This window comes from Uranotaenia lowii, chromosome 3 (assembly GCF_029784155.1).
Source record: "Uranotaenia lowii strain MFRU-FL chromosome 3, ASM2978415v1, whole genome shotgun sequence".
In the NCBI taxonomy this organism is placed as follows: domain Eukaryota; kingdom Metazoa; phylum Arthropoda; class Insecta; order Diptera; family Culicidae; genus Uranotaenia; species Uranotaenia lowii.
The window spans coordinates 318,050,572-318,065,827 of record NC_073693.1 but is presented as its reverse complement, the minus strand read 5'-3'; the positions used below and the strand labels follow the sequence as shown (position 1 = coordinate 318,065,827).

Genomic DNA, 15,256 nt, shown 5'->3' with positions numbered 1-15,256 from the left:
AATCCTGTTAGACGCTTTCAATGGAACTCACCCCGCCTTATTATCAGATATCCAAAGATTGAATGACTGGCTAGTTATAGAGATTCTTTGGAATCTGTTCAGTATTTATTGTAATGGGGAAAAAAATTCATTTCCCTTTCAGTTATTTCCGAAAATATGATTTGAAGTACCTTCTGGCTGGATACACATTTTTTAAAAAAATAGTCATTATTCAGGTTCAGATTAACTTCTCTAACTGTTATTGAAAAAATTATTCCCTAAACGAATTTTATATAATTTTTGCAAAGATCTGACTCAAAAGAAAGCTTAGAATTTTTTTCTATACAGTTGAAAAAAAAAGTACTTCAAATGAGTGATTTGATAAAATAATATCTCATTTAATTTTCATATATTAATCTGCATCCTTTTTTTGGGAAATGAAGCATTTAAAAAATGAGCAAGCTCTTCGAAATAAGCTTTTTTATGCACTAACAGCCCTTCAGGCTGTTAAGGCATCATTAAGATAACCCATTGTTATCTTAACCGAAATCACACTTAAAATGATTAATATATGGGACGTGATACCTGTATGATCTACATTTGCTAATGCATCTAATTGAAATACGCTCTCTGAAAACGATTAGATAACAGTGTGTTTACGCAATTCGTATAAATAAAATAATTATGCTCAAACTATTTACAAATATGCCCGCATAAATTTCATGGTTCAATCGCAAAGCAAACTCAAATGACACGAATGCCCACCAGATGATAATATATTTGCCCTTTTCGAAGGTTTACGAATGCGTGTGTGTCTTTTCAATGTAAATATGCACCTCAATAATGGTTGGAACTTAATTGCTGTGGATTGATTTGAGAATTGTGTTTTATAATGAAAATTTATTTTAAGCTACCCAAACTTTAGAGAACAAGAAATCATTAGTGAAATCAATAAACTTTGTTACAGTATCAATTATTTTCAAGATAATCATCCTTTAATTTAATTACATTTTCATTTGTAATCGGATGTTAAAACTTTTCGATTGTCATCTATTAACATGTTCCTGATAATTTTTACGCATAATTTTCCACCCTCAATCCTCCCACTTGGAGAAAAAAAACTCTTCCTCAAATTTACGGCTGCTTATTACGAACCAGCGAAGTAGGTACGCGATAGAATTTAATTAAGCGGGGAGAAGTGAGCTGCAATTAATTAGTTTTAAATTTCAATGCTAATTTCAGAGCAGCATAATATCTGTCGATGATTCAACAAAGAGAGAGAAAGAGAGTGAGTCGGAAAAAGCTGAAGCACTGGATATGAACAATTTTAATCCTTGAAGCGGATATTTCTCGGGTGGATTTTTTTTTACTGAAACAGAGCTTGACTGAAGGAAATTCAAACCTAGCTTTTTACAAATTATATAAAATACTTTGATTTTTTTAAAACTTATCCTAGGTCTACAATCTTCAACTTACATCGATCCTTTGGGAACAGTCATGTTCAACCCATCCAGAATAACGTTCGGATTCTTTTTGGTTCCGTAGATTTTGTGAGCCCTCCGGACGCAAACTGCCTGCTGCCTTCGGATGGCAACCGTCGATGGTTGGGACATGAACATCCGTCTCCGGGCTGCCAGCTCCCGGTGTGTATCGTCGTGATCAACTGCGCACGTTACTGTGACCGATGCTTTTTCCGAAGTCGTTACTGGGGCCGTTGTCATCATCAGTACTGCTGGTCCGTTTCCGTTGGGGCTCACCGGCTGGATGCCCTCCGATTCGGCGTCCATGGTCTGCAAGGAATCGAAAAGAAGGGAGTGAATTATACTTTGTTCTATGTTAATAGTCTAATGTCTGTTTCACATAAATAGAATCTGGTCGGATAAAATAGATAATTTCTCCGCAAAGAAATAACGTACAACAAAAGTAAAAATGCCATTTTGTAGGGTTTTTATAGCACTTTAAGGAAAAAAAATACATAAAAATCTTCGTCAGCTTTTCGTACTTTTTTGTGATACCACCCATCATTTTCTGCACAGTACTGCTGGTAACCTCATTCGCCATCTTGTTCCACCATTTTTTTTATTTGAGCGGGTTTTTTCATGGTTCTGCCACATTTCTTCAGTTTGCCCTTAACTATTGCCCAATATTTCTCGATGGGACGAAAATCCGGACAGTTTGATGGATTGATACTTTTTTTCAACAAAATCGATCTTGTTCTCCTTATACCACTTAACGACATCCCGGCTGTAGTGGCAGCTTGCCAGGTCCGTCCAGAACTTCACCGGACCTTTGTGGGACCGAATGAATGGCAAAACCCTCTTCTGGAGACATTCTTCTTTGTAAACATTTCCATTCATTGTGCCCCCAGTGATGAAAATCTTAGTCTTCTTCCCACAACTACAGATTTCTTGCCAAATCATTAACTTACGAGCAAATTTATCTGCGAAAACAAACTTGAATCCAGTGTTGGTAAATTTCGCCCGTCACGCTTGACCCAAATAGTTTTGTTTCATCGAACGACCGGCACCTTACTCAATTGACAGAGCCTCACTACTCGCATGACGGATAAAGCACGACAACAATCAACATTTCTCCATCATGCGACTGGCGAAACTCCTACACATGGTCAAATTTCTCCTGAGAGTGACTGGCAAATCCCTTCACACTTCGATCGGCTGCTGGCGGCAGGTACAACTAATTGAACGACTTGCTGGCAGAGAGCAACAATAGCAATAAAAAACTGAAAACGAGCTTGCTGGCAGGGGCAACAATAATAATAAATGCGTTTCTTTTTCGTCTTCGGTCGTCTTCGGCTTGCTGGCAGGAGTAACAATAATAATAAATGCGTTTCTTTTTCGTCTTCAGTTCGGTCGACGACTCGTTCGACTGCGATTGGTGAATGCTTGACTATGAAATTTTTCTAGCTTCAAACGACTGGGGGTTGAATGACTGGCAAACGAAGTGACTGGTCGTTAAGGAACAGTCAATTGAGTTTGACGGACCAAGAGGCTCAACAGTCACAGTCATTTGACTAATGACGATGAATAATGCCAACCCTGCTTGAATCTACCCGCAACATTCCCTTTACGCTTCGCAAGGAAAAATTTGTTACCGAGTATTTGTCCAAAATCCATTTTGACGTAAGTTTCGTCGTCCATCAAAATGCATCCGTTGTACTTGGTCAACACTTTCTCGTATAACTTCCTTGCCCTGGTTTTGTTTCAGCGTCCTGTTGGGATGTTTGCTTGCACGATACGACGGCAAACCTTGTCGCATACAAATTCGTCGAGCTGTACTGTGGTTTGTCTTGAACTTTTTCGCCAAATCACGCAAGGAGATTCCAGGATTATTGTAAACTGATCGAATTACCTTTGCTCGCAGCTTCCATTCATATGTTCCACTTTTACGCCTGGTTTGTTTTGCTCGATCCACCGTAAGGGTCTCCCGGTAACGTTGCAGCAACGAATTAACAGTCAATTTTGGATATTTCAGGAATTTCGCGATCTTTACCCTTGACCACGTCGGTTTCTCTACGCAAGTGTGCAGAATTTTTTCTCGCCTTTCGCGTTCCATCGTCGATAACTTTTGACTGACTGCTTCAATCTTGATGAAATTTTCACCACTAAGTAAACAAACCATCCGGATCAAAACACTGTCAATAGATTCGCGATGTGACAACTAGGGGCGCTGCAGTAAATGAAAAGATGCGACCAGATTCTATGTGAAACAGACTTTAAGACCCCAACCTCTTCGTTCGAGATTGGGAATATCAAACCCTACTGCAAGAACAAAGTCTCGGAAGCTGTAAAAGACATTGTTGACGAATTTTGATTTCATCGTAATGGACGACGAGACCTAGTTTCTAAAATACTTAAAACCCGTTCCGTTTTAAAGGAGGGTGGCTCCTATACAAAATAATGAAAATATGACACAATTCGATCAATTTTTGGAAACTACTAAACCGATTCACGTGAAATTTAGTGTGTAGCCGTTTTCAAGACCATGAATGGTTTCTATAATGCTTTCAAACCTCTCCGCATCCAAAAAGAGGGAATTCCCATACATAATTAACAAAAATTTGACACAATTCGAACAATTTTCGGAAACTACTGAACTGAGTAACGTGAAATTTGAGGTGTAGTCTGTTTCAAGACCAGTTATGATTTCTATAATACTTTGAAACCCTTCAAAATCCAGAAAAGGGTAGGGAGAGGGGCTCACATACAAAATTAACAAAAATTTGAACATTACTCGAAGGATTTTTGCTAAAAATTGAAAAACTTAGCGTTTTAATACAATGAGATGATTTATTGAATTGAAAAATAAGTTTTAACCAAATTTGATGATACATTGTATCGAAAGACGCTTAAAATTTTCGCGAATGTAGACTTTCATAATCAATTAATATAACATACATATCTTTAACAAAACCAATGTCAAAGCATTTGTGTAAATTTAATTTTAAAACAAGTTCATTTTGATTATAATAATTTAAACGAACTTATTTTTTTTCCATGGAAGGGGTAGCAAAGCACACCGGGTCAGCAAGGGTTATTTTGAAGGTCAAGCTTTAGGGAACAGCAAACGTAATCAAAAATTGTCATAATTTGGAAAAAAAAAGGTGGATCGTAGTCATAGTACTGTGAAATAACAAGGTAGGCTATATCGCTCTCTTTTAATGTATTGGTAAGACGCCGCAAAAATAGTTTTTGAAAAACAGACAAATGTATGAAAATTATCATAAAATCACATTTTTCTTAAAATTGACCAGTATTAAATTTATGAGAAAAATATGCACTGCTGTATTTTAATGCAACAACAATATTTGGCTTTTCAACACAGCTTTTTGTCGATTTTGAATCAAAATTTGGTGGTATTTTTGCCTTGTGTGACATTTTTCCTGAGCGATTTTATTAAAAATTGTAACAAATTGACTTTTCATCACAGAAATATGAAAATATTACATTTCTTGCTTTCATCAAAGAAGGACGTCGATGAAAACTTCTTTTGAATGCTCATTATTTATGGTTCCTATCCAAAAATCTAACGCAAAAAATAGTTCCCGATGAGCCTGAAGAATCAATCTTAAATCTGAAGCCCTTTTCAAAAGTATCGGATGGCTATCGATGGAATAATTAATAATTTGATTGCAATTCTTTATAAAACCGCCAAATGATCAGAACTATTTTTGTTAGTATGCATGCATGCTCTGTGTATACATGGAGCTTTCAAGTGAGAATAAGCGCAATGGCCTACCTGTTATTTTCCATGTACTATGGTTCATAGTATGCATTATAAATTTCACACGTGTTGCCCAAAAATTTAAGTCGAAAATTTATTATCTCAAAAACCACTTGACAGAACATCACAAAAATTTGCATAAGCTTACATTTAATTATCAGGTAACTTCGCAGAAAATTTAATCGATTTCCATACATGCTTACAAAATTTATCTATGTAACTTTCAAAGTTAGCGTTTTGTGACTGCTTGCAAATTGAAGCGAATGAAAAATATTCGGTTGATTTCGACAACAGCACGGTCGGTTCGATGCGAGCCTTCATTTTATTTGTTTCGGTGACTGAAAATGTCTGTTTTTCAAAGCTTTAAAGAAGGAGGAGGAATCGGTTCATCTATGTGATGTGAAGTTGAAAAAGTGAATGAATAGTTTTTTAACTGGTAAAAATTATTTTTGATAATGTTTGGAAAAAAAATGATCCAGGCCCTTTTTAATGTAGGTGTGTGGTTGTGAAGATTTTCAAGTTATTTTCCCTAATAAATGAACGGTGTGGGGATCATCGGATGAAATTCATACTTCTGAGAAAAGCAGTATTTACATGAAAAACGATGTTCAAATCCCAGAAATGATGAGCATGAGTTCTAGGCGAAAAGAATACAAAACCATGAGGGGGGGCCGTATTAGAATGGAAAATTCAAACTCCTGTAAACAGTATCAGAATATTAAATGATAGAAGTTACAACCCCTCTTCCCCCCAAAGGGCATATCCGATTTGATAATGGTGGCAGTAGGCTCCTGAAAAGAGCACTCAAGTTCAAAATCCTGAGAGGGGAAGCAGGATGATTCAAAATTCCAGAGTAAGATAATTCAATCCCCCGAAAGGGGGAGTATGAAGTCTCGTATGAACAGATGTTACAGACTCATGACAGGAGTAGTATCATGATTCTCATTGATGAAAGTTACAAACATTCTTGAAAAGAGAGAAATTTTGAAAAAATCGTGTGAAAAACGAATTAAAATTTAAGAAAAATACCATGGATTACCTAGGAAAACAGAGGAGAAGATTATTGAAATCGAAGAATGGGAAATTAACAGAAACCCACCCGAAATTAAGGTACAGAAGGATTGAGCTTTAATGAGAAAAATTAAAAATATACATTATATTTGGAGGAAGACGGAGGAAGAAAAACGGAAAAAGGGAGAATGAAAATTAATTGACGGGAGAATATAAATGAAGAAGAATGATGGAGAATAAAAAAATTAAGAGGATTGAAAAAAGTGTAGAAAGTCGAAATAAAAATCGAACACGGAAAAAGAAAAAAAAAAAAGTATTATTGGAAAGTGAGAAAATGTACTAAATGGAAATAAGTGTGTAATGGAAAAGGGACGGAGTAAACAGAAAATGGAGTGGAGAATGAAGAACAAGAGTGTGAGAAAAGGCATTAAAAAAAGAAAGATGTGAAAAAATTTAAAAAAAAATAAAACAAGAATAAAAAAATATTAAAAAAGAAGAGTAAAACAGCAATAAAAATTAACAATCGAGCCTGAAAAGTAGTGTGCACAAAAAGAAAGAAATCAATTGACAATTGAGTGAAAAATGAAAAAAGGATGGAAATAAAATTATGGATACTTAAAAGAAGGAGTTAGAAAAAATATATGATAAAACAGAAATCCAAGAAGGATAAGAAAAAGCAAAGAAAATTCTGGTATATACGGGAAGATGAATGAAGAAAGAATTGAGCACGCAAAAGAACACAATTATTTTACTGGAAAGTTAGAAAATATAGTAGATCGAAAAAAGTGTGTGGATTGGGAAGAATTTTCAGCTCTTGTCAATATAGTATATTGCCTTAATTGTCAATTTCGATATTAAATGAAATGTAAAATGTAGCGTGTTTCAGTTGTATTGTAAGTGAGCAGGGGCGGTCCTAGAGTTGGCTCTTGGGGGGGGTGATTTTCCAAATTTTTAAAAATCAGTCAATATGAAGGAACGTAATATCTGGTGAAAAAACGATCATTTTGAAAAAGCGAAAAAATTGGGAGGGTGGCGGGGGGAGGGGGAGTTAGGGTTTCCACTTTCAAATGCGTACAATTTTCACTGAACAAAATCAGATGTATTTCGAAACATATGAAATAAGAGAAGAATAATGATATCTTTTAACAAACTTTTTCATTATTTATAGAACAACCAGAAAATCTTTAATATTCACTGCAAAAAAATCTTAATAAAAAGAAAATTGTCATAATTTATTTATGTGGTAGTTTGAAATTGTCATTTTCAAAGATCTTTAAAGAATTTCTTGTTAAAAATGTCATTTTACAAATGAAAATTATACGCACATTGATGAGCTTCTGAATCTTTTTTAGTGCTAAACCAAACAAAAAGTATAGTTTTAGGATAAGTTTTAGTTAATTATCGCTATGAACTACAAGCTGATTGACGGTCATTAAATTTTTCATTGGAGTAATTTACTGCATGTAGGTACCTATTCATTATTCCAAACTCTCAAAATAATATTGATTTACAATAAAAAAAAAACATGGAATGAAGCCTTGAAAGGTTAATTTAGTGAAGAGTATTAATCAATTGCAATAAAAATAGCCAAACTGTCAGATGTAGAGTTTCAGACTTTAACTGGATTTTAACTTAAAATTTCAAAATAATTATGTGGATCAGTTAAAAAATAAGATAAGATTTCGGCAATATAATTGGTGTAGATCTTGAAATCCAGCAGTAGATGTAAGTCAAAAGTCAGAAAAAGCTATTTCGAATGTTAACTTGATGGATTGCCTTGTTGCCGAAAAAAATAATCGACTTATAATGGGAAAGTTTTAATCCACAAGGGAAAAATAAAACATTGGCTAACCGATTTTGGAAAAAGTTTAAGTCCTTAAATCGATTTTTTTGTCAGATTTGTTGTCAGAAAACTAATTAGTTTAGAGTTCCATTGATCAATGATAACTGATGAAGCAACTGACATACATGAACAACAAATAATGATTTTGAATCTATATATTATTTTTTATTCATTCATCGATGCAGATTTTAGGGAAGAATGCCACTGTATGATTAATTCCCAAAAAATACATGTATCGTACAGATTTTGATCCTAAAAAACAACGATGGGAAAAAAACATATTTAATTTTTTTTTTATTTCTATAATTTTGTCGTCCAGAAGTCACGGTAAATTACTCACAGTCTTCAGAAAAATTTATCATGGAGTTAGAACCATTTTTTTCTAAATCTTTTTGATACTGTACACTTTTGCTAGAAAGTGCACAAACTTTTTCAATGTTTATTAATCTAGTATTTTCGAAAATTATACCGAAAAACAGAGCAGATAGAAAAAATACAAATTTGCATTAAGTACCCCTAAATAAGTCAAACCTCTTTATTCTGCGCCTTGCGTGAGATGACGATAGTTGAATCACCCTATTCACCAAATTCCAGTAGTCGCTTTAGGTCAGAAATGTCTTTTAGAATGAACTTTTTGAGTTCTTATCCTCATCTTGTAGTCAGCTGGTCATGAACCTCTGTCACATCGGCTTCGGGAATAAGGAGACAATATGGCTTAGAATAAGGATGAACGTCAGTTTTCAAATTCTTTGCACCTCGGAAAATGTGAATTTTGTTTCCTTGAGCTATAATTGTGAATGCAGATTTTGAGTTTTGAAGATGAATTTGAATCTCTTTCTCAAAACTCGAATTCCTCCATATTGAAACAGCTTTTATAAAAGGTTTTATTCCTTTTTGGCTCTAAAAACTCATAGGAAACGCAAAAGTTACAAACACTGCCCACAATTTCTTCGTTTGATTTATTGTTGCTCTGGAATCTGTTGTGTTTTATTAACGCCTTAACTTGAATTTGGGAATCTTTAAAAAGTTTTTAAATCTCAAACTTTAACTATTAAATTTTAAAATTTTCATATTCAATTTCTGTTTGGTAGTATATACTTGAATTTTTTACGGCCGTCCATTATATGAATGCTTGATGTAATAGATTTCAAACCAAATTAAATTAAATTGGATCTTTTTTTTGCGAATTTCTTAATATAGATTAGTTTGAAGTTTTATAATGCATATTTCAATGATGTTAAATCGAGGGGAAGATGAATTCGTGCAAGAGAATCTTTACTGTGACTCAAAAATTCAATTGTTATTTTGCAATCTAATTATGAATTCCTTATAAACAAGAGAGAATATTACTGCATTGGATTTTGAAATAAGTTTGACATCAGTTTGACATCAGTTTGTGCATGGTAAAGGCAATCAATGTATGACTTCAAAAGGAAAAAATATTCAAGTATTTCAGTGTTATAACAATATTAACCCCCTATTTGAGATTTTCAAATTTGTCATTCCATTAAAATTCAAAACATACTGAAGAATTAAGAACCTCAGATTTTGAAACAAATACAAAATTTATCACAATTTGCTCATGTAAATTTAGGCATATGCGGGATATTAGTGACAATAAAAAAAAATGTCCCTACATTTCATTACCTTACTAAAATATGAAATAGATAAAAGGTTAGCAAATTCAAATTCAATAGTAATTCAACAGAAGATGATTGGTATAATTTGGTCCAGGGAATTGCAAGTAACAGCTGCTTGAGTTTGGTAGACCGATTTTTCTTCAATTTTGAGCCTTCAAGTTATAAGCAAACTTTTTCGTTGATTAAACACCCCCACGGAGTGGAAATTTTTTGAAAATTCTAAAGCACATCTACTAGGGGAAGTTCAAATTTGTTAAAGAAATTCGAGCATTTACGGGTATTTTGTAACGGTTATTTTCCGCTTGGGGGGGGTGATCACCCCGATCACCCCCCCCATAGGACCGCGCCTGTAAGTGAGAGCAGTCTTGTATTAAGATGTCCAAGTCCATGAATTGTTATTTTCGATTCGATCAATTGAAATAATTGATGCACACAGCTAAGTTTTCCTTTAATTTTAAATTTTTTCCAACTAAGTTAAGAAAATCGACACAAACATTATTTATTAGATTGTGGTAAAAAAAATACAAAAATGAAAAAATTGATGAGCTACTATTACTGAGTTTCCCGATTGATAGGTATACCCGTTATCGGTTCCATCTTGAGAAATTTGCAATTTAATCATATTATTTTAAAAATGGCACTGATGGATTCTTTCTCCAAATATTTTTTTATATCAATAAAATAATGTTTACGTCAGTTTTTGAATGAAGTATTCAATCATTCGACGTTTATGTTAATTCTTACTAATTTTAAATCAGCAAAACATAATAGTTTTGCTTAAATTTCAATATATTCAAGATCACTTATTTTAAAATCCTGCAGTGGCAAAATATGTTGAAATATGGCTACTCAACAAAAGTTTGTCAATTGCAAACATTTGTTAAAAAAATATAATGGTGAAATATAAAAAAGAATTGTAATGGTCCCAAAATCCGATATTTGGTGAATTTAAAGTAAAGGTTAGTAAAATAAAAAAAAGTACCAATTGCTGTAATATATTGAATTTTGGTTTTCAACATTGCAGTATTTTGATCTGGTCTCCAAGAACTTGGGTTAAAACTTTTACTCTTCCCATTATAGAGGCTTCATACGGAAATTTTGTATCCAATTTTTGTGTATCATAAGAAAAAAATGGCAAGTGTGATAACATAATTTGTTTTTCATTTTAAACTTCATTTCACTAGACAAGAGTATATCTTGATCGAATCTTTTTTACCAATTCCTTTAACTTATTTATTTGCTAGGATGCAGAGGAAGCCTCGGCCCAAAAACACAAAATTATTCCTTCATCCCATTCTGTCTTTTCAAATTTATCATTTGACTTCCAGGACGTGGCCAGCGCTGTTATTGATGTTCAAAGAGAGGGCATCATTTTTGGACATTGTGAATGTGCTGTCAATTCCAGGCACCATACTTTTTATATATGATCAATATTGATGATCTCGGCCAATTACGGAATACCATCCATTTACTTTGTGGAACTCGTTCTACTGAGCCACGCTTGCGATCATGGAATTCGAAATGTTTGTAACCTTAATCTTGTAACCATTAAAGAAAACTCATCTAATCATGATTTGATTATGAATTTTTTTGTGATGCTATTCGGGTTCAATGACTCCAGGTGGTTTGAAAAGCGACATTTTCGTTGCAGCCGGGTCTATGAACCAGGATAATTACATGAAAGAGTGTCTTCAGATGCGTTTGCTGCCTTTCATCAAGAAACAGGACTTATCTGTGCTCTTTTAGCCGAATTTAGCATCCTGCCAATATGAAAAATAGGGGGAATTTTTCATTTTACTTTATAAAATTTTATACATAGATAATAACAACCATTTTGAAAAAATTAAATAACTACTCAATCACATGTTGCACAGTCCGGCATTTAAAACATGCCAAGAAACCGTTTTGTTGACGCTCGGATTACTCTTTGTTTGAACGTGATGTTAATCGGAGATGTAGATTATCCTTGACAGATTGGGTACAATGTTAGAAAGCAGTTAAAATCAAACCGTTATTCAAATAGTGTACCAACAACGAATGAATGAATGTATGTCCAAAACCCATTCGTTTAACTCGGCGTCGTCGTCATCGTCGTCGTTGTTCTCGGCAGCTTGGCAGCAGCAGCAGCAACAGCGGCACGAGAAATGCATTCATTGCAGCTCGCCCGTGAAATCGTTTGCGTGCCTCGTTTCAGTTTCCATTCATTCAACTTACCACCCACACTTTGAGCTAGCCAGCTTGCCACCTTCTCATCGCACCGAAACATTGCGTTAAGTTTTGTTGGATGGTGGAGGTGAATTTTTCATTGCTCAGATTTCAAAACAAACCGACGTACTTGCAGCTGCAACCGAACGAAATGGTGGAAATTTTTTAAATTCTTTTGCCAGTTTTTCTGGTGGCATTTAAGCTGCTATATCGGTTACTGGCAATCGAATGCATCGTTACTGTACCGAAATGCGCTCCCTGGGAAATTGAGCGGTGCCCTGCGTTTCCTCTTGGCGCATTTTGCCCCTTCAAATAAACGGCATCTGAATCGGTGTGGCAGCGTGTAATGTCCTTTTTTTTTTACAGAGGATATGAACACCGTAAAACCATCGCGTTGTAAAATTTATACGACTTTTTTTCTGCTCCTCTAGAAGAACTCCGCTGCCGTTCATTGTTGGCAAACACGAGCGTCACATTTTCCCGCGAACCGTTAAAATGAAATAATATTGTTTCGTATTGTTGTGCTGGGGTCCCCTTCTGCTTTTCTCTTTCCCCCCTTAAAGTAGGCAACCAACCCAGCGCGTTGTTGAGCAAACAGGAGGAATCCTATTTTCCTCGGTATGGTTATCGTGAAAATTTCAGACCTTTCCATTTGTTGGAACGTGACATGCAGCCGGGCAGCCAAGTGAAATGCTTTGCTCGCGTCGTGAAATGTTTAGCTCTCAAATTTGAAAGATCATTAAAAGCGATGATCTTTTGATAAATTTATCGAGAGGGAAACGAGGAAAAAATACCGTAAGGTTTCATTTTGGAAGTGGGGATATAAGGGCATCATGGCCACGCGGGGCTAGATGGGAACTTTTTGTTTAAGTAAAACTGTGTGTTTTTTACTGCCTATTTACTGCCGTATAAAATACTTGGATTTTCTTTTGATAAATGAAGGTTTTGCTTAAGAAAATAATTTTTTTTCATGTTGTTAAAAAAATTAAGGAGACTCAAAAAATCTCTAAAATAATTGCACCTTTTTGTGTTGCAACCATTACTTATAATCGCTAGCCCTCACACCTAATTCCAGAAGCCTTGAAAGCTGAATTGGCCAATTTAGAGCAAAAGAAACGTAAATAAATTTGTTAGTGTTTACGCGTGTCTCCAAAATTCGAATTTCGCTGAACAATGGTTCCAAAGGGAATTGGTACCGAATTTTCTCGAATGCGAGCATGATAGCTACAAAATGTTCTTCAAATTGCCTTTCTGTGAGACGCCAATGGCATCACACAGTAATAAACTTATAAATAGGGCATCAAATAGCCTTCTATGGACTTGAAGTTCTAAAAAGTTCTTCAAATAGCCTTTTTTGTGAGATGTCAATCGCATCCACTAAGTATAACAGTTAGAAATTGGGTCTCGAATTTAAAACACCGAAGTTTGGCATTCTCTCACTCAGAAACCACTAAACCAAATTTCACAAATTTAGTGTCCTTAGGTTATCGAAAGTGTTGTTTACAATTTTTTTCATTGAAGTTTCTAAATAAAACGTATCACATTTGAGTTATGTTTCTCAATAAAGCACACACGCGTCAAGCAATCTCGTATTTGGTCCGCAATGTGTTCAGGTGATCGTTTTGCCCTTATTCCCCCTAAGAATGGAAGTCAAGTATCATTATTATTTGGTGGAGTGTTGAGTGTTTTTTAAGCAGAGATATATCCTTAACGTGCTTTATGAGTTTGGTTCAAATTCTTATCTAGTTAAAATTTCTTCAACGACGGCAACAGGTCGTCAAATGATAACTTACCAATAGGAACGTGCCGAATAATTATAGGCAGAGTGAGGACTTATATCCCCTGGAGTCTTGATATGTCAGTAATATCTCGTAATCTCTTCAGAAGTCTAATGGTCAGAGTTTTTCATCAATTAGCATGGGTGCTCATTAGACTGCACCAAATTTGTATGGGAAATTTCAAACTTGTGAAACGTTATGCGCTGCAGGCGGTAATTGGTCCTAGGCCGAGTACAAGATTTCATGCCAAACTTGGGCCAGATCGGGTCAGGGGAAGGGGTCGCTCAACGAGCCTGAAGTTTGTATGGGATTTTGAGACATTTTGTTCGGGAGGAACATGAAAATCCAGATTTTCATGAATAACTTTGGTTCCCTTCGGCCAATTTCTTTTGAATACGGTTTTTCTTTAAGCCTAAACTATGACACATATTTCATCACACTTCATTTCGATTTGAGTTAGGATTAAAAAGGCATTAAGCTTCAAAAATGGGCTAACTTTTTTCAGGGTGAAATTCATCACTGTTAGTGCTGCGTCAAAATGTTCGAAACAGTGTCTCAGTAATAATGATGAATAGGATGAAATGAACCAGAAGAACGAATTTCGATAGAGGACGCAAGCAGAAGTCTACAATCAGAAATAACTGTTGAATTTCTTAAAAAATGTTTAAAACACCCTTTGCTTCTTCGAATATTTGTTTTAATTCATTTAAAAATTGATAACAACTTTTTTTCCTTTGACATTTTTACTTGTACAATGGATACACAAGTGAAAAATGTACATATACGTATTAAGTACAAATTATTCAGGTTAGAGCTGTTTTGCATCAATTTTTTTTAAGTCCAAGAAGATGCCAATTTTTTTTTATGAAGCTTAAAAAAATATGGAGCTTTGTGATATAGCTTAGTTGGTAAGTCATTTGCCTCCTGAGATGATGTCCGTGAGTTCGGGCTCAAGAGTAAACATCAAACACAGTTGTTCAAGATAAGTTTTTTTTATGCGGTTGCGCCAACTGCATCATTGATAAAAGTCCCGAGTGACACAATGTTTTAGAAACGACTATAGTTGAAACAAAAAAAAAAGTATTTTGAACGCTTCATTTAGAAAAAAAAAACTTTTTTACTCATTTAAATAAGCAATCAAATTCTTTTGAACTACAAGCATGACCATTTTATGCATGAGTGAAAATGATCTTCATTTAGGTTTACGGTTCAAATAAGGTTTATTTTCTACTCTTGTAAACTCTGTTTAAATTTTAAATTTTAGCTAGACCTTTGGTTTTGAAGAAACTGCAATAAATGTTAATTAATTAAATTTCAAGCAGAAATTTTATCTGAGGAAAAAACAGGTTCAAAAATTATTATTTATTATTTTATATTCCATAATTCAAACCTAGATTTTTCTAGAACAAATTAAAATGAATCCAGATCTTATTTTTAATATGTGATTTTCACAAGTTTTCTGTTTCTAAACTGGCTTTGGTTGAATTTAAAATTTTAATTTTGAATCAAAAATCAAAGTTCTGAAGTCCGATTCACTTCAATTTTAAACTTTAATGAAT

The 15,256-nt window shown here is 34.4% G+C and overlaps 1 protein-coding gene across 7 annotated transcripts in view; it reads right to left on the bottom strand.

Moving 5' to 3' along the window:
- The window catches only part of LOC129755003 (ABC transporter G family member 20), a 185,659-nt gene that overhangs the window by 18,286 nt on the left and 152,117 nt on the right, over nucleotides 1–15,256 (bottom strand). For all 7 annotated transcript variants that reach the window (XM_055751295.1, XM_055751292.1, XM_055751293.1 and 4 more), the window contains exon 3: nucleotides 1,456–1,769. In XM_055751295.1, coding sequence (XP_055607270.1) covers nucleotides 1,456–1,766 — 311 coding nt within the window. In that variant the 5' untranslated portion in view covers nucleotides 1,767–1,769. The remainder of the gene's footprint in view (nucleotides 1–1,455; nucleotides 1,770–15,256) is intronic.